Genomic DNA, 21455 nt, shown 5'->3' with positions numbered 1-21455 from the left:
AAGCATTATAAATCTGCCAAATTTAGTGATTTTCCCCTGAAGTTGGCACTCTGCTTCTTGTTGGAATTCCACTGTGGTCGCAGCTATATGGGACATTCTGATGACATCATCCATGTTGCCATCCTGTTTACTTCTGTTTCAAGCAACCCTCCTCCCCCTCTCAAAATGTCAAAACCTTTGTGTTCGCAGCGGGGTTTTGGCCCGAGCCATCCCTTCTGAATGGAAATACGTTTGGCAACATAAACAGTCCCTGTTGTCATAGCAACTATTCAGCGCACGTGTTTTCAATGACGCGGGTCGATGTTTTTCGCAATGTGTGTATATATGGTCAAACGTGTTCGAGATCCGAGATCCTTGTGTCGCTCGCATAGCGTGTTCACCATTGATGGGAATGATTTCTAAAAAAAATTTCAGTGACTGAGGCTGTTTTGTTGTGCTGTGTTGTTGACATGTGTTGTGTTGTTCTGTGTTTTAGTAATTTGGCTATTCATGTGAGGACACATTCTTCGATAAAGTGACCAAAAACATCACGCAAAAGGAGGGAAGAATAGAGTTTACCTTCAAGTAAGGTAAGAAGTTAATTATTATTATTATTATTATTTCATACTCGCATGCAGGTCCTACATATTGCATGTTATAGACCGCTCCTTTTTATAAATAATACTTCGCTTTTTGAGCCACTTTTGGCTAATTTGCAAAGATGGGAATGAGGGATGCTATGATGAAATTGATGAATGAACACTCAGAAACATCCAGGCCAGGATTCGAACCCCGGGACCCCTAGCATCGTAGCACAATCTAACCTCTTTTATATATATATATATATATATATATATATATATATATATATATATATATATATATATATATATATATATGGATAAAAGCAAGGAGGGCCAAAAGGGCTAAGTAAAAATCAAATAAGGTAAAAGGAAACACTCACCGGACAGTAGGAAAATTCAAAATTTTCGCTAATTTATAGCATCATCGGTGTGAGAAGAAACAGAAGACGGAACCGGAAGTTGGGGTCCTGCAGAGTTGCCAGGTCCCCATTGAAGAAGAAGCGGTGCGTAGAACGAAAAAAACACTGTTTCGTCACCAGGCTCGTCGTAAACTGTGGCAACTCTGCAGGACCCCAACTTCCGGTTCCGTCTTCTGTTTCTTCTCACACCGATGATGCTATAAATTAGCGAAAATTTTGAATTTTCCTACTGTCCGGTGAGTGTTTCCTTTTACCTTATTTGATTTATATATATATATATATATATATATATATATATATATATATATATATATAGAGAGAGAGAGAGAGAGAGAGAGAGAGAGAGAGAGAGAGAGAGAGAGAGAAAGCTCCTATGTGGAAGCTTCCCCCATCACACGTCATTCGCCCATAGCATTTCATTCTAATTTCTATATCAGGACTTTTCAGGACAGACAATCACAAATATCCATGCCTTATCTGTGACTCGAACCCGGAACCCCTGGCGTTGTATCGCGCTCTGCTAACCACTTCACCACGGAGATCGACAACACTCCGCCACAGGGGCCGGCTATGAAATAGTTTATGTCCATTGCTTACTATTGTTGTTTTTAATGGTAAGATTTCGATGTAAACAAAAACAAATCCAAAATGAACGAGGAAGAGCCCCCCCCCCTTTTTTTGCTGGACAGATTTTCATTTAAAATTCAAACACTACGATATTTGGAGATAGCCCTGGTGTTGGTCTTGGCATATGCCACTGACTCACAGTTACGGGTATTTGAAAAATGACTGTAAGTTAATTTCACAGTTACTTTCTGCTGGAAAGTTTCCTTCAAACAAATTACACATAACACAGGTCAACATTACTTTGGATGTCTCACAGATGGCTATTGGTTGAATTATAGGTAATCCACACACTGCAATAAAAATTGTAATAATTTCAGCATGCTGATTCCAAAAAATGAAATCCATTTTAACCATCAGATTTAGTTTTTTTTTTTTTTCAGAAAACAGCAATATATTAACTGCCTTAATTTCACAATAAAATGAGTAGTTCCATCATTTCCCCAATAGATGGCTCTGTTTAGATGGTGGTAAAATATTGGTTTTCTACAATACAAATCCTCCAATTTTGAACTATAATTACATGTAGAATAGTAAGCATTTAATCAACCTTCACATGACACATTGGCATGAAAATTGTATGGACTTTGATTACATAGTTTTTTTATTTTCGAAATGCCTCATGAAAATTTCCTTCATAAAATGTCCAATACTCAATGTTATAATATGGTGGGTTGATTGAACTTAGAGACGTGCAGAAAAATCCTCACGTGATTGGAAGAAATTTATGTCATTTCCATGATTAGCATTCAAAACACTTCCAAAACCACTTTTTGGTTTGTAAACAGTCGCAATTTCCCTTGCATAAATTTCCTTTGTTGCATTAGGTAATAGATGTAATGTAATGGTGAATATGATAATTTTGATTATGAAAAATCCTGACGTGATGGGAAAAAATGGATGTCATTTCTGTGATCAGCATTCTAAATACTTCCAGAATTACATATTGATTTGAAAATATCAGTATTTTTTTACAAAGATGCAGGACCGTGGATCATTATAATATTTGTAAAAAATAAATAATGAAGACTTACATGTGTATTATTTATGTCTTTACAACACAATATATGTCTCCATAAATTAATGTTATTATTACAACAAACAAAAAAAATAAGATTAACAAAACAGTGAAGTCTTCAAGTACAATGAAAAAAGTAAAAAAAAGAAATGTAAAGTGATCCCCTGTGCTTTGCATCATGCCATGGAGGTGTAGTGGGTGTGGAGTTAGGGCCCCACACTTTCTTCAAGTACAATTACAAATTATGAATTGTAGTAAAGTCTAGCTTACTTGACTTAGGTGATTCCACAAAATTTATTTCAACTTGGCATCTAGAGAAGACTCATAATTGGAAACAGAATTAATTGCTTGAGTTAGCTATTTCCCTTAAAAAAAAATTTCAAGTTAACAATTTAAGTGTCATAAAGTAATGGACAAATCAAGAAGACTTAGGTGGGCAGGCCATGTGGCAGGAATGGGAAAGAAAAGAAGAGTTTACAGGATTATTGTTGGGAAACCTGATGGTAAAAGACCTGTAGGAAGGTCAATATGAAGATTGACGGATAATGTTGAGATGGACCTAAAGGAAAGCGGTAAGGATGGAAAAGATTGAATTGACCTTGCCCAGGATAGGGACCAGTGGCGTCTCGTGGCCTCAAATTTGGCTGGGGCTTATTTTTTAAAGAATTTCAAATATAATGACAATTCACATGAATTACAAAAAATAGGTATTTTTCTTCTTCTAGACTACAAAACTGGACTTATATTTTTAAAAAAGTATTTAAAAGATAATAACAATTCATATGAATTGCAAAAAACAGGTATTTATCTTCTTCTAAATTACAAAATTGGACTTATTTTTTTAAAGAATTTAAAATATAATGACCATTCACATGAATTACAAAAGAAACAGGTATTGCTGTGAAACGCACCTTTCTACGAATGTTTGTTCTCATTTAAACAAGAACTGTGCTCTCCTGTTCTTCTGCTCAGCAAATTTTGTAATTATTTTTTTCATTGAAGCCCTCTATGTTTGCAATGTATTCTTTCTCTATTGTAAGCACTGCCAAGGCATTGAGGCTGTCTTGTCCCATTGCATTTCTTAAGCAGGTTTTAATACCCTTAAATGTGCTGAAACATTGTTCAGATTCAGGTGTTGCCAATGGAGTTGTTAAAACTACGAATGCAATGTACTGATAGAGTTTATGTTTTTACACTACAATGACGAACACGAAGTTCACTCTTTAGTTTTCCCTCTTCTATGAAGGGATAATATTTGGCACAATTCTTACATGAATCATCGAGAAAATCAGACTTCCTCCAGTCATTGAATTTTGCAGGGTCAACTAAATTGAAACACTCCAAATGTTCAGTTGCCCCAAATCTCTCTTCAGCTTGATGAATAATTATATCGCAGCACTCAATAGCGCATGCTGTTTTGTTAACACAACTCATTTTGTATCATGGCTGATGTGTATTTATTTACTTTGGATTCCTCTAAATGTTCATGCAAACTGTTATCTAGCTTAGCAATCTCATTTACTAAATCTAGGAAGATGCCTCTGTTTAAAGATTGTTCTCTTTCGTTATGTCCTCATAGAGCAAGTTCATGTCGACCACAGAATTTTAAGCAATCGATAATTCTATTTAATATATGCCTATTTTTCTGGACTAATTCATTGTGCCATGTAATTGACAGTCTATATCCTTCATTGATTTGTGTTCGAACATCAACCTTTCCAAACAAACTCAATTTTAACGAGTTTCCAATGTGCGAAGAACTAGTTTCATGTGACTTAATTCTTTCAGAAAGATGTTTGAGATCACATACCATGAACTGTCCATGAAGCATCACCACCAAACAAAAGGCAATTAAAACAAAAGAGAGTTTTCTTGATCTCGCTAGCTGTCAACCACAATTTTCTATTGTACCAGTCTGGATTGAAAGAGCGTGATTGTGATTTGTGTTTTTGTATTAATGTAACACTCGGATGGTCAGGACCTAATTGTTTAACAACAATTTTTTCTTGGTCACTCAATGTCTAAAATGGTGTTGCCAACAAGAAATCCACTTTGTTCATAGCGAATAATAGCCACCACAACGCTACACTACAACACGCGGGATCGAACGAACGCGACGCCACGGAAGTAGCCCCGAATCAACATCCAAACCCATTGCACTCCTCCCTTCACTCTCTCTGCTAGCATGTGACCTTCACTGTAGTGTGTAGCCTAGACCATGCCTTCCTTTGCGACGAGCGCCGAGATGATAACTGACATCAATGCTGCTAGGAGCGCTGTCGTATCCATTGCTGCTGACGATGAACTTACGTCGGTAAAAATCGCCTTTTAAAAAATTGTGTGATAGTTATGTATTATGGTGATTGAAAATTACGTCAATACGTTCGTTTTTCTTTAGGGGCTAAGCCCCGGAAGCCCCAAAGGACGAGACGCCACTGATAGGGACAGATGGAAGGCTAGTGTTGCTACAGCCATGGGTGTATATATATAGTTCACGTAAGGGGGGGTTCAACTTTTGGTATAATTAGGACTGCTTTATTTCATAAGTGAAAATCCAGGACAATGCTGACAATTAATTCATATAGCTTGTTGGGGAGCAGGTATGGGGGGGGGGAGTTGCTAGACCCGACAAAGTTGTGTGTATGTAGTCACGAAGTCACACTACTTACTATTGATAATTTTCTGTCCATCTTGTGTCAAACATCTTGAGAATCTTACGATGTTTACCTGGTTTTCTTGCACTGCATTTTTAAAAACTAGATTCCTTTAAAAAGACTAGATGGAAAAAAAATAAAACTGATTTGACAGTCCCAATGCAGTTTCTTATCGCAGAAATTCCGAAACTATCAGGAAATTGCAGACATTTGGTCTGCAGTCCCATCTTGTGTGTGGAATTTCATAATATCCTTCCCATCCATATCTTATGCTATACGTCTCTAATTTAGGAGAATAAAAGTCTAAAGAAATTTTCATGAACAAGTGGATAGAACAGGTAATCTGGTAATTTTACTAAACCAAAAGGGGGGAGGGGAGTTGGACAAGTTAACCCCCCTTAAATATGCCCATGGTTACAGCCATAAACCTTTGGGATTAAGAAGGCTAGAGCATTATTTAGTTAATTGTTCTTCAATATAATCTTAATTAATGACCAACAATTAAATTACTTACTAGAAAGACACCCAGTAGAACTCTCAAAATGATGACGGCAATGTAACTGAGTCTTGCAGCTAAAGGTGTGAGCATGGTGAGTATGGAAGATGCCAACATGGAGTATCCGAACACTCGTCGTGCACCGAAGATTTCAGCGAGACGGCCTCCAGGAAGTTCTGTAAAAATATAACCCCAGAAGAAGCAACCTAGAATCAAGCCTTGTGTATATTCATCCCATTCGAACTGCAAACCCTGAAAATATTTTCAAGCAGTATAATTCAAATGTTTCACATCAAAAATTTATTTACTTTATTATTTGTACTTACAATATTCATGAGAAATTTTACAATTAATTCATATAGTAACTACTGTAAAATGATAACTCGGGCTTGGAAGTTGATGACAAATCATATTTATTTCTGAGCCTTGAAAAAAATACTAATCCTGATATCAGTTCGTTTCCCTTCAGTTAGACACAGAAAAAAATATTTTGTACTTTGCATTTTTTGGCTCTTAGGTCATTTTTCAGTATATTTTGCCTTTTTTATCACATTTTCTTCATTTCTGAGGCTTTTTTCTCCTCTCTTGTTGTTTTGTGAATATTAACTGCATTTGCTAGGATAACTTACATATTAAAATTTCCTGACATAATCCTTTTAAGCAAGTTCACCATTAATCGAAAATACGGTAATTTATTGTGGTATTACTTTTTCTCCAATAAAATTAAATACTTTCTGTGAAGCCTACTTTGAGGTACCCTTAGTGGCCTGACCAACTACTCTATTCTGAAAGAAGATGAATGACTCATTCAGAAAAACCTTGTGGTGGATTTTATATAACCTTTAAGTAAAAATAAAGAACACTACATTACCACTTAATTGCTTTTATCTCTTTGATTCAGTAGTTTAAACCAGAAAACAATGGATTTTATCAAATTACTCAACTACTCTCCTGTAATTTATGAAAAAAATGTAGCTTTCATTTTCAGAGCCAAAATAACTTTTAGGCCATTTTTTAAAAAAATTAAGGTTTTTTAAGGTCATTTTTTGACATTTTTGTAAGTCATAAATTTCCAAGCCCTAATGATAACATTTTATCAAAATTGACAAATAGTCGTATTTAGGGGTTGTGAGGATAAATTTACAGCCAACGTTGGCCTTCATGATCAATTTAATGAGGGTGTTGAGGAAATTTTGAATGTTTGAATGAATCACATAGAACATCTCAGAAAATAATTAAAATAGTGTATCAAAAAAGAAAAATTTAAAAGAGAAGCAAATAAATAAATAACAAGCAAAAGGAATAAAAGCATGTAAAAGAAAGTAATCTATGCAAGAAATTAATTAAATGAAAAGAACTGTGATAAAGAAAATTGAAGTAAACGACGCATATTGAATTTAATGAGAAAAACATGCCTTTTGAATATATACGATGAAACATAATTTTAAAAATGATGGAATGTTCTTAGAGCAGAAAATGTAATTTGTCGAACAATTTTATTTTTAAAATTTATTTAACCCAGATCACAATGCTCATATCTTCCTTCTATAATTGACAAGACTTCAAAGCTAATTTATCGGTGGCAAAAGATAGGTTACAAAACAAGGAAACATTTTATTTTCTACTTAAAATGTTTAGCACATTACTTATTAGTATGTGTTTTGACATCATTAACATTGTGGTTTAAGTTTGTAATGAGAAGTTAACCATATAAAATTACTTGACAGATTTTCAGAGCAAGACAAAATTTAAAATAAAAGTATACTTTTCACATTAAAATTAACTTTTGTACAGTTTTAATGTAATACATGAAATGTTAATATCACAAATGCACAATTCAGTACAAACAAAAAAAGCTAAAAATGTTTCAAGTAGCAACATTCTTAGTTTTACTTAAGACATTTTTGGCACGTTATATCGCTTGTTTGAATTGTATTGAACTGAGTATTAGATGCTACTATTTGTACTTAAATTGAAAACTATACACTGTGTTCATAACACAGGATTCAATGGTACTTTATCCCTAGCTCGCCATTGCTAGAACTTCTGAACATTTTTACATTTTAAAATAATATCGCACTCAATATTACAATTAATCTTACATATTTTTTTTATGCTGGACTACAATAATTTAAAATAGTGTGTCAACAGGGTGCCCACTCTAGAACCATGATAAAATTCAAGTATAATTCCCGGTTTTCAAGATGAACTTTCCAAAAATTAAAGGTAGAAGAAGATGTTATCTCTCTTTCAACTTACGTATTACCACTTCTCACCACCCACACACATAATACACACACAAATATATTAACAATATAAAGGGTCTGTTTGATTCCAATGTGTTCAAAAATTCTAATTCAATTCAATTGAACAATATTTATATTTAAAATATTTAATTTAAGGTGCAGGATTTACATTTGCTATTATCACAAACTCAGACTTGAAATACATCTACAAACACAAGTAACAAGTGGTACGAGATATACTAATCTACGAAAAACTGTTAATTGTGAGAATTTAAAACTCAAATTTACCTAACCGACTTCAAGATATTTGATTTTCCAATAATCTTCCGTTTGTCAGATAGTGTGTTCTGCAAATGACACTAACAAGTAAACGATCAAAATAATTCTGTTTTAGTTTCCATGCAGTTTTATTTTCCTTCCTCAATAAAAATAAACACTAAACTTGCCTCAGCGCATTTATAAATATGTATAAATTCAATGGAATTTGGATTAATAAGATTTGAAGTTTTTCATGTCTATGGAGAAAAATTCACATAGAATTCATGCATGATTTACAGATCCAATAAATCACGCATAATTCCCGGAATTCAAGTGATTCCCAGTGAGCAGCCACCCTGATTAATGTAAAAATTTGATTAAAGGTAAAGTGTTCCCCTGTGCTTAGCACCACGCCATGAAGGCGTATAGGGGGTGTGGGGGTAACGCCCCACACTTTCTTGATCCGGTCGTGAGTGGGGGTGATGTGATCAGCACCACGCCCCTGACCACCTTTACCCCCCAGGGTTTCCCCCAGGTACCCATGTTATTCGACGCTGGGTGGGCGCCGGGGCCGCTTCCAACGTTAGAAAAGTTCCCGGATTTGAACCGGCCGGGGATCGAACCCGGGACCTTTAGGATGGTAGTCAGATGCGTTACCGACTGAGCCACCGCGGCCACCTAAAAAAAAAATTTGATTAAGTAACAAGAAATTCTAAATGATAAGTAATTTGAAAAACAAGGTGTTCCCAGCTTAAAATTATCGTATCTTAACTTGTTACTGTACAGCATTAGGCATAACTCGTTTGGCTCTCTGCTACTCAGTGCTAAGTCTCACTGTTGCCAATGCACATGCATCATCCGCTTCATTGCAGAAATAAGAAAGCTCTGGAGTATCAGTGTGACAAGCTTTGGCACTGGTGGTAGCAGGTTCCTCAATGTGGTTGGTTTTTGCTGACACCCCCCCCCCCCCATACTGTCACCTGCTGTTTTGGCTTGAAGGCACTAGAACAGTTGCAGGTCACAAAGCACCCTCTCCCAGCTAGCAAAAGCAACCCTGAGGCCCAACCAAAAAATTCGATCCAGCTAACATTTTCCACTTCATATGCTGAACAGAGTTATGTCTCTTCCCCTATACTAGCAACTAATTTACCTGGGGTTGAAGAAAAAAAATCAGAGATGTGACAGCATAATTATTGAATAAAATTACTCCATTTACATTTCTAGCACAGACAGTTAAAAGTCACTTCTTACAGTTAATTGCATGCAACTATGATAATGGTGATAAGAAACAATTTATTTATCTATTGATTTTGGTGAATCATTGTCACCATTCACTGATTTTTATTTTTGTGATATTTGGATTCAAAATTTTGGGTGCGTCAGCACTCATCCTATTTTGCACCCGTCACTTTATACAGGATCCAGCCCCTTACCAGAACGAAAATAACATAACTGTAACGTCGTGTTGTAACTAAAATATTAAAATATTCTGACTTCGGTTAAAAGCCGAGGCTCTACAGAGACACTCAGCACACACAAGGAGAAAACACAGAACAACACAAAAAAATTATACTGGCCATGGGGCCAGTCGCCAGAGCCTCATTTATTTGCAAAATGCAGTCCAGGGTGTACTATGTGGAAGTGAGGTTGACAATTGGATGTACTATGTGGAAGGTCACCCCTTATACCCATGGGCGTCCAGAAGGGGGGGGCAAGGGGGGGCCGTGGCCCCCCTTCTGGAAAATGAAAGTCAACCAAAAATTATGTATTTCACACATATAATTTCATTTTAGCCACAATAATATGTGTTAATTATTGCATGAACACCATAAATTCAAATTTAAGCAATGTTTTTTTAGGGAACAACAATATTTTTGGAGAAAATGTGTCTTGTTTGCCCGCCCCCCCTGGAAAAAAATACCTTCCTTGCCCCTCCCTGGAAAAAATCCTGCGGACGTCCATGCTTATACCACACCATTCACTGAAGAGTGGCTGGCGACATGAAATGTGAATAAACAATGGCATGATGGAACATCAAACTTATATTTTGTATGACTGAGCACTACCTCATACAAATAGCAATAATATGTAACCCACTGTTTACACAACACAAAATAATCATTAGATTATCGCAAATTATTAGTCATGTGAATAACAATACTTACTTCATATTCAGAATCACTGTGGTGACTACTGTTATACATTTCTCCACTAACATTGTTATATACTGGAGCTGCTTCCACTACACACTCTGATGATCCGCCACTATAGTATTTGCTCGATTTGTTATGTGAAGATTTCACCATAGCAACTATAGCAATACTGAGGTTGACTCGAAGCATGTAGTTGAATATGAAACCCAAGAAGACCATCATGCCTAGCACTTGTCTGCAAGAAAACCATTCTGGAAGAAAAGAAAATTATCGTTAGAAATAAATTAGGATAATTTAATTTAAAGAATAAACATGTATTCTCTACTGAAAATTCTTCACACTGTTTTCAGTAGATCAATAGGTGTTTTCAAACACTTACTGTGTTCAGAATTTCAAGTAGGTACAAAAATAAATAATTATTAATTGAAATGAATGAATAGTAATATTTACAACCATCATGTTAAGCTAAAAACACTCTATACAAGTGGCTCGCAAAGTGTGCGCCACGAAATGTTCCATTATTTTCACTGAAATGATATGATTGTTCCAAATATTTGCTTATTTAGTACTTTTTACATGTAAAATGTTTCTGAATTTGAAATATGTGTATATATTTTAACTAAGGTAAACAACCTAGCCACACTAACTGAGTGTTGCAAGTGTTAGATAGGTGCACATTCTGACTAGGGTGTGGAAAAATCTTGAAACGCAAGAGGCGCCGTGAAACAAAAATGTTTAGAAAACCTCTGCTCTATACCATATTAAATATAATACTGATGAGAATATAGTAGTCACTTGTAGTTCCTCTACAACAAGTGTTGTAAGCAACAATACATTTTATATTTTTTCAAAATTCTATCTAGACAATACTTTTGATGCGGCTCCCAAGTGGAAACTGCTAGCTGGGGATGTTGATTGAGCCTTGAGGCTACCTAAGGGGATGATCCTGTTTTCACATGGCAGCAATGGGACAGCTGAGGTATGCTATGTGTAAATTTTCCAAGCTGGGTAATAACATTCCTTCACATCTCCATCCAGTTCTCGACAGTTTTATGCTATAAATGTTTATTTAAAATTTTAGAGTATCTCTTGCGATACAATTGGGTAAAAAACATTAAAGTTTAATGAGTGGTTTAAGTTGAAGGGTGATGTGTTGTTATGTCACACCAAGGGTGCGTTCCGAAAGTCTTAACGAAACGAACTCATTCAACGAAAATAACTGGGCTCGTGAATCTTGTAGAACCAGTTATTTTACAGACTTATGGAACACTCTAGGCGAAAGCGCAGGCGCAGCGTTTTCTTTAGAGAAAGTTTTCACATGGCGTCCAGCAGAAGGAATGTTCTTATGGCAAAAATAAACTCTACTGTGGACACTGTTAATCACATTCTAAGAACGGTTAAGGCATACTCATCTTGTTCATGTTGCTTCATATCGCTATCTGTTAAAATTATAATACATTTTCCGAACTAGTGCAGTTTGAATCCATCAGTACGCGCGTTGTCTGTAAGCAGCAGACGATTCTCACTGAACAGACCAGCCTCCTGGCCCGTGCGTTTGGTGAATCTCGTTCTTGCACGAAACGCACGGAATGCGACTTTCGGGACAGCATAATGAAACTCACGAAACGCACGGAAGCACTCGTGCGACTTTCGGAACGGGCCCCAGTACCCAGATAGCATGTAAGTTAACTGCAAGTTAAATTCGACATTCGATTTAACTTGCAGTTAACTTAAGTGCTATCTGGGTAGTTGCCAATTTTCAGCAAAGTTATTACTAGATACCTTTGAGCAGTGTTTCTTAACAAAAAAAAACGAACTACGAGCCAGTACCAGGCCCTAGCGTCAATTACACCTGGCTGCAAGAGGTTCTCCTGAAGTTTTCGTCTTGCAGCCTGAGCTGGCAACCACCTGGAAAGTTGATGTTTTGTTCGAGTTTCGAACATGAAATGGTTTCATGACAGCGGCTATTTTGCACCCGTCACTTTATAACCAGAACTAAAATAACATAACTGTAACGTCGTGTTGTAACTAAAATATTAAAATATTCTGAATTCGGTTAAAAGCTGAGGCTCTACAGAGGCACTCAGCACACACAAGGAGAAAACACAGGACAACACAAAAAAATTATACTGGCCATGGGGCCAGTCGCCAGAGCCTCGTTCGTCTGCAAAATGCAGTCCAGGGTGTACTATGTGGAAGTGAGGTTGACAATTGGATGTACTATGTGGAAGGTCCCTCTTACACCCCACCATTCACTGAAGAATGTGAATAAACAATGGCATGATGGAACATCAAAATTATATTTTGGATGACTGAGCACTGCCTCATACAAATAGCAATAATATGTAACCCACTGTTTACACAACACAAAATAATCATGAGTGATAAAACAATCTAACCGGAGGCGCGTTGCTTCCCACTTTCAAATTTGGAGGTTGACGGACGGGCACAACGGTCAATTTAGTTTTCACAGCAATTTTCATTAACAAATAAACTGAAGTGGAAATATTCTGATTAATTGGAATTTTTCGGTGTCCAAAATGCAACAAACCAATGAAAATCAGCACTTACGAAGAGGAATCTAAAAGATTCCATTAGATCAAAGTCATTGTTAACAAATTTATTTATTTATTTATTTATTGTTTTGGATGGCGAAGTTAATGCACAAGCCTTTTCTTCCACTTAACCATCTCTACTTTACATTTTATAAATTTATTTTTATAGCTAACTGTATGTGAAATATATAAAAACTAAAAACATTAAGATACCAAGAAATGAAATATATAAAAACTAAGAACATTAAGATACCAAAAAAAGAAAAAAACACAAGAAAAAAATAAAAGAAAAAGACGCAAAAAACATAAAAAATAAAAACAGAAAAATACATACACCCAAAGTAAAAAAAATATACGTAAAACATAAACACACACAGAACAAACATAGTCAAATTACAGAAAAGTCGGTGGGTGTTGGTCCTACAAGTTTACACGAAGGTTTAATTTTATTTCTCTGTTTTCAGTACTGGTAAGTTGACTCCTGAACATGATTTGTTAATTTTGATTTGAATTGGCCGAGAGAAGAAGAGTTTCTTATGTCATTGGGGAGGTCATTCCACGCTCTGGTAGCAGTGACCGTTAAGGAATTTCCATAAAACGTTGTCTTGTGGGAGGGGATGGCCAGCAGAAAGTTGTCTCTCGAACGGGTGGCAAAGGTGTGTGTTGCACTTAGGGGTTGAAAACGAGAAAGTAGGTAGGAGGGCTCTCGTGAGTTTACTATTTTGTAGAGCGCTGTAAGAGCGTGGAAGCGGCGGCGAGCGGAAAGGTCGAACCAGCCTAGGTTCTTGAAAGCCGGGGTCAGGTGGTCAAAATATTTTATATTATAAATATAGCGCACACATGCATTTTGTACTCGCTGTAGACGTCTTGCTAGTTCACCGTTGAGGTGTATTATATTTGTCAACAAGCCTATAATCGAACTAATTATGCCTTAATGTATTTATTAATATTACATTTCAAGGGTACACATTAATTAATGTATAAAACCACTGCCTTTGAGAACACTTTTTGTACTGTACTTGAGTGAATCCAGTAAACGTGTTGCAAGATAGTTGGCTTTAAACTCGAACTAAACTTGGAAAATATATTAAATTTGCCATGGTTACCTCAAAACATATACAGAGTGTCCTATAAAGGGGTTTACACTATTTGAATGTTAATAACAGAGAAAGTATTACAGATAACCTGATGGAACTTGTTGTATCTGGATCTGTCATGATTAGTGCTTGTTGTCATTTAATTGTTTTTCATTAATTTCAGTTCAGTTGCCAGTAGTGACAAGTAATTGACAAAATGGCTGGGAACCTTTCCGTTGAGCAACGGAAGTGGATTTTAAAGTGTTTTTGGAAATGTGAGAACATGAAAGAAGTGCAGAATTTGATGCATGGACTTCTGGGGGGATCTTGTGAAAGTTTGTACCACTGCTTCCATCCCTCTTTCGTTCGATACTGATTTCTTCCTGCCACACCGTCCCAGATCACACGCAATTCCTTCCCTCTCAAACTTGTCGCGTAATTTCGTAATTGTTACACGTTTCGGTGGAGCAGTATCAAATTCTGCCCGACATCGTCTCTGCACTTCTTTCATGTTCTCACATTTTTGTAATACTTTCTCTGTTATTAACATTCAAATAGTGTAAACCCCTTTGTGGGACACTCTGTATTATTATCTACCCGCTGAAATGATATTGCATTTGCCATGTTACACTTAGTGAGTAGGAATCTGTAGTTGAAATCGGATTACCCTAATCACTGTCGTACGCAGACGGGGGCTGATGGGGCTACAGCGATCTCCGAAAGAAAATCAACATTTTTAATAAAAGCAATGAAGAAATCGGGAAATACCGGAGTGATAAAAGCAAAACCACCTTAATATGATCCCCGATTGCCATTTTTGAGACTTGAAAATTTTAAATACACGAAATATTGTGTATACCGGTCCCCTAGAAGAAAGTAACGCTGTACTATCCACCTTTATATATTCGTTACCCGAACCCAGAATCTATGAGCTATGAACAGTTAGCCCAGCCTTGAATCCAATAACAGATACTCGAATCAAAGATCCGTTGCCCTAGCCTCGAATAAAGGATGTGATATCTAATTCGTCAAAGATTAGGATTTGTCCATCTCTCTAGACTCACAGAACGAGTCTACGTCTCTGTTTGATCATTCAAGAGTAAAACAAGCTGAGGTCACATGGTACACTATCAACTGCTGTTGAGCTGGTTGAGCAGAGTGATGATTTGTTTTGACGCTCCCTTCTGCCTCCAGTTAATTGGCAATTGACTCGTGCAGAACTTCAACAATTTAAAACAGATTAACCTTGTTAGGAGGGCAAAACTAGGAAAACATGACACGTGCCCCTCAACATCATGTGGGGACAGCCAATGACATTTGCGAAGAAAGTCATAGGGTACACCGAATGACTCTCGAGTCAAATATAAACCAGTTCGAAGGAAATTTTGTGCAAGAATAATTCCAATGTTGGGAACGAAACTTGCAAACTTTGTTGTTCAGTCGAGATAAATTTGACGTTGTAATGTTAATGAAAGCCTACCTCCGTGGCTATCATATTGCGCTACGACGACAGGGTCCCGGGTTCGAATCCCGTCTGGGAATGCGTGTTCGTCGCGAGTGTCGCTTCATCAATTTCATCATGCATCCTCATCTTCGCGACTGGCACGTGAGCCAACACACTCTTTTTCTACCCGCCTACAAGGGGTGACCCTTTCTGAAGACAATCCCAAATATCAACCTCACTTTTACACAGGGTTCTTAAAGGTCCATCAAATGGGTTCTGCAAAAGGTTCCAGGAACCTTTTCTCTCCAACAATTTAAATTCGGTCCAAGTTTCCTAACGTTTCATTGAAAAAAAATGTTCCTGGACCGAATTGAAATTGATCCGGAAAAAAGGTTCCTGGACCGTATTTAAATTGATCCGGAAAAAATATTCCTGGACCGAATTGAAATACCTTACAGATAAAAAGGTTCTTTACAGTCCAAAACCCATTTGAGAATGCTGATTTTCTCTCCTGGACCGGAAATACATTTATTTAAAATTCCTGGACCTTCAACAACCCTGCTGCCAAACTAGACTGCATTTTGTAGACTGGCGAGGCTCTGGCGTCTGAACTCACAGCTAGCACAATCCTCTGTGTGACCCGCGTTGTTTGTGCTTGTCCCTTCATGCAACTAATCATACCATCATTGATCCTCATCTTCGCGATTAGCCGAAAGTGGCAGAAAAGCAAATTAAAATAAAACAAATTAATCACTCAAGTGACAAATGTTTACTGACACTTGGGAACTCACGTCGCTGGGAGAATACAGCTATTTAACAGGTCCTCTAACCGGTTGGGAAGGTCCTTCGCACAACAACCGATAGCAAAACCGATCCAGGCATCATCTGCTCTGCAAAGTCAACAATATGATGTGTTGACACGAGCCAAATAGGGAAGGAACTCGCGTGACAGTTACATATCTTCAACAATGATATGTTCTGTGGCGATAATTCAATTCGAACGGCGCCAAACGGAAGTGATTAATTTCCTCCAATGACGAACGGCCTTTCTCGCAATTTATGTTAACTGATCTGAGCGTGAAGCAGTCGGCCATGAAGGAAGGTCAGTGTATTACATAACGCACAGAGAAGATTGGTGCGGACCTCTGTACATGACGCAATGGATATCGTTACAGCTAATTACTCGAAAAAGCAACTCCCCTCAGCCCCTGTCGATGACACCAATTAATGTTTATCTTTACAGATTCTTCTTGCAATCACAAACATTTTATATCATGGAGTTATTACAGGTTAAAACTTTCTCATGCGCTCCTCTGGGGTGTAAGAGGCAAGTTCCCTTCGACGTAGAACACCCTGGACAGCATTTTGCAGGCTAGTGATGCTCTGGAGTTTGGACAGCTAGTTTAATCATCCGTGGAGCATGCGTTGTTTGTTGTCCCTTCATCCAGGCCTGTACCCAAGGGGGGTGCCAGGGAGGCCATGCCCACCCCCACCCCTCGAGCCATGAAATTTTCTTAATTTGAACGTACAAAAACCTACAAAAATTACGTTGATGGTTTTTCAAATTTTGCATGAATATCGATTTCTGCAACTGATGTCCATTCTGCCACTCAATGGCTTAGGGTTAATTAATATTATGTAAATAGGAGAATCCACTTCACAGCAGAATCGTTGCTAGATTTTTGGGGCAAAAAATTGCCTTAAGTACAAACATTTATTGTTATTTGCCCAAAACACTCAAGAAATTAAGTACTACTATAATTATAAATTCTGTCAATCGGAATTTGTTTTGCTGCAACTTTTCTTCTTCTTGAACATAAATACACAGTGGTGTGATCGTACAACAGACAACTTTCACAGTTTGCAGAGGACATCAAGGTCAAAAAATTCAATCCTACGAGCGGTTAAAATGGCATTTTGTATCCCACATGTATGCAACCCCATTTAATAGTTTCTTGGTTCCCACTGGCATTTATTTTTACAGGCGAATAAGATTCTAAAAGCGAAAATACACCATAGAAGCAATATTATGCCAGCAGACACACTGCCAGGGTGAAGTCACTTAACCGTTCCTTTCAGATATTAATTTCAGGGTTCGCACTAACTCCAACGTCCAGGACAACTGGAGGAGTCAAGGAAAGCAAGACTAGGACTGAGGTCATTGAAAACAAATGATTTTTTAAAAAAGCTTTCAAAACCTGGAAAAGTCAGGGGAATATAATAATTTTTGCTTGGCAGAACTTGTAACCGGAAACACGTTTCGTTTTATCTTCCCAACAATCTCGCTTTTTTGGGTAATATTGCTTATAAAAAGTGTAACGATCCTGCGTGATCGCCATATTCCTTAATATACATTAATATTAATGTAAATTAATTAATATAATATTAATGCTTGCAAAATGCCCTGCGAGGCTTACACTTTTGGTTTATCTTTATCTAATTTTGACTGAATTGTTGTTAAGCATGAAACATATATTGTTGTCATGGGCGTCCGGAAGGGGGGGGGCAAGGGGGGGCCGTGGCCCCCCCGGAAAATGAAAGTCAACCAAAAATGATGTATTTCACACATATAATTTCATTTTAGCCACAATAATATGTGTTAATTATTGCATGAACATCATAAATTCAAATTTAAGCAATGTTTTTTTTAGAGAACAACACTTTTTGGAGAAAATGTGCCTTGTTTGGCCCCCCCCTGGAAAAAATACCTTCCTTGCCCCTCCCTGGAAAAAATCCTGCGGACGTCCATGATTGTTGTGCATAGTTTATTGTACGTCAGAGCTCTGACGTCAACATAGTGGCCACAGCCAGGAGAGGGGGTGCTTTACAAAGGGTGACAAGTGAAGTTTCCGGTTTTGTTCTTTTCTGTAGACCATTGAACTCAGTGTTTCTTTTTTTTGTTGTCTTCGTTTCACTTCTAGTGAGAAGAATCTAAATGCATTGCGAAAGAAAATATGCCTAACTGTGCTATTTACGGTTGTAGCAATCATTACAAGGTTATTGGCTTGGATATTGGCTTGCAGGCGTGTGTGTGTGTGTGTGTGTGCTTTCGCGTATCACATTTTACGTTGCTTTTCTGCCTTGTGTGGCCGATTGCGACGATAAGACTTGATGATCATATGAAATTTGATCAAGGAACAAACACAAATACTCTTACCCAGTTCAGGATTCGAACCCAGCAACTTCCGTGTTAATATCGCGAGTCAAGAACCCGGCGCCCTCAGTCACCGAAGCGACTCACGTATATGTATATATGCAGTCTTAGGTGTGTGTATATTTACGTATATGTATGTATACGTACTATACATATGTGTGTATATATAGGGATATTAATGCAGTCTGTGTTATATGCTCTTTCGTGCCTCAAATTTATTTCTAAGTTCCCCGTGCATATACTAGTACCGTACCATGAAGGCACATTTTAGAGGGTTTAGGTGTAGGGACCCACACATTCTCGATCTCGGCCATTTAGGAGGTGATGTAATCAGTACCACGCTCCGGCCGCCTTTAACCCCCATGGTTGTCCCCAAGTACCCATTATTTAAGGCTGGGTGAGCTCCAGAACAGATGTATGCGGGTACAAGACCGGAAATATTCTGAACTTAGATCACTCACCCCGGGAATCAAACCCGGGTCTCCCGCGTTCCAGTCAGATTCCCTACCGACTATTAAAACCTATTGTATACTCTGTGTTCCCCATGGCGAAAATAAGGTACGCAACAACTTCCACTCCCCCAAATGCACATTATGCACATAGAAATGCAATTCCATCACGCCCTTCGCTCAGTACACCATTATATGGTTATTCCGCTTGTTTTGAAGTTATATTGAGTCTGTAGTTGAAATTTGTATCGCGAAGAACGCTTCACTGTAGAGCGAGCGGACGCCCCATAGTCCTTCCGGCAACGATGATGACGTCATGCGCCGGAAGGGAGAGTTTTCAGGATCGGTTTGCATCCACCTCTTTCGTCTTTCCACCATGGAGTAGACCGGTGTAAAAGTTCTAATTCGTAATAATAGTATGATAAAGAAACACAGTTGGCACCACTGCAACCCACAAGAGGACAGTGCCATGGCCGCCTTGTATTGACGCAGTTTGGAACAGAAGCAAATAAAATCAACTCAGCTATGAGGTAAGATACGTTTTTTTCCTTGGTTGATGTAATATTACATAAGCATGTGAACATGTAGAAACATTATTTAACTTAATGAAAAGAACTACTCCTGACTGTGACGTATAAAAGACCATTAATTGTTTTCAATGTGTGCAACATACTTCCCAACGGCATCGCTAGATGACACCACCAAACAGATTGTACGAGTCAGACACTCAGGGGTAAGATTCCCCATTCACTTACTGTCCGACACACAATCGAGCGACGAAGACGAAAAGTCTCCAACATCGCAATCGTCACACCATGTTTCACCAAGGGAAATACGACCGCTTCCACGAGTTTCAGAAAAAATAAAACGAAGATGTGTAGGTAAAAAATCTGAAATTATCTCCGGATCACCGTACAAATCTACTCTTGATAAACAAAAAACCGAAAAGGAAAGCATGCAAAAAGCCAAGTCCGGTGAAAAACTACTTCGCAAAACGAACACAATAAAGGTAGTCAAAAAGGTCCCATCAGATGACTCGAATACGACATGTCCTGGTTGTGGTGAAGCACTTTCAGATCCCCCTGTTGACGATTGGATCCAGTGTCATCGCTGTAGGGATTGGTGGCATGAGGGCTGCTCAGCATATGAAGGTATTGGTGAATTCACATGTGACCATTCTTAGCCTAATTGAAGACTTGTAGGTCTGTTTAGACGTGGGGACATTTACCCCAGTGTGTTGGGGACTTTTGCCCTAGGCCTGGGGCAAAAATCCCAAAATGCAGTACTATGTTTTTTTGCTTGTATTACATATACATTTTTTTCTTTGTGTATAACTAACATTCCACTGTATTCTACTAACTCCAGTTTATCTCAGTCAATAAAAGTTTGATTAGAAAGGTTTCACACATTTTGTCAAAAATTCAAAATCCCTTAGGGGCGGGCTTTTGACCCGGTCTACTCTACTGGTGTAGCGTGTAGCGTGCAGTGTGTAGCACGCAGGTAAAACGTTGCAAAAGGTTCTTTCATTTTATTTTAAATTTATTTTCAAAAATGTTCAACAAACGTGATTCATTTGATTAACTTACAAACTTGAAGTGTAACTCTTATTTTTTAGTATGTTAAATCATTACACAGTCAGGGACTTTGCAAAATGGGTGTGACCCCTCATCTATCAACCCCACACATATATGTTGTTTTTCGTAGGCTATTTGAATTGTTTGCATTATGCACACATGTAGTTTACCCCTATCATACATTTTTTTTGCTCTCTGACAAACAAATAGCAGTGTCAACTGCAAATATTTGTCACGTGGTTGCATACATATAGGTTAGAAAATGCTGTTCTTTAACATTTTTCGTAACAAAATAAGCAAATTTCTCTACCCACCCTCTCCTATACACCCCCACACACAAATATATATATATATATATATATATATATATATATATATATATATATATATATATATATATATTACAGTGTATAATATGAGAGAAAATTTATTTAAAATTCGCCTATGGGTCTGCCCCCCCCCCTCAAAAAAATCCTGGGTACGATCCTGCCTTCATCTATTTCATTTTATCACCATTCACCCACATCTTCGCAATTGACCAAAAGTGGCAGAAACGAGTAGTAAAATAAATCAAGCCAATCATTCATTCATTCATGTGACCCTCCACATGAACTGGCCCATTGGTAAGTTGATCGAACCAGGCCCGTAGCTAGAATTGATCTCCGGGGGGGGGGGGGGGTCATGGGTTATCAGTAGGGGCTTTGTAAACCAAGTCCATTTTTTTTTAAAAAAAAATAACAGTATTAAATGAAGGTAAATTATGTGTGTGGGG

At 37.6% G+C, this 21455-nt stretch overlaps 1 protein-coding gene across 3 annotated transcripts in view; it reads right to left on the bottom strand.

The window, feature by feature from the left end:
- LOC146003728 (sialin) overlaps nt 1-21455 on the bottom strand; it is a 138832-nt gene that overhangs the window by 49438 nt on the left and 67939 nt on the right. For all 3 annotated transcript variants that reach the window (XM_083142123.1, XM_083142124.1, XM_083142122.1), the window contains exons 3-4: nt 10444-10682; nt 5793-6026 (exon numbers count right to left, since the gene is read on the bottom strand). In XM_083142123.1, coding sequence (XP_082998249.1) covers nt 5793-6026; nt 10444-10682 — 473 coding nt within the window. The remainder of the gene's footprint in view (nt 1-5792; nt 6027-10443; nt 10683-21455) is intronic.

This window comes from Lepisma saccharinum, chromosome 20 (assembly GCF_977018435.1).
Source record: "Lepisma saccharinum chromosome 20, izLepSacc3.1, whole genome shotgun sequence".
Taxonomy (NCBI): Eukaryota; Metazoa; Arthropoda; class Insecta; order Zygentoma; family Lepismatidae; genus Lepisma; species Lepisma saccharinum.
The sequence above is the reverse complement of the archived record's forward strand: the minus strand, read 5'-3'. Positions and strand labels throughout refer to the sequence as shown.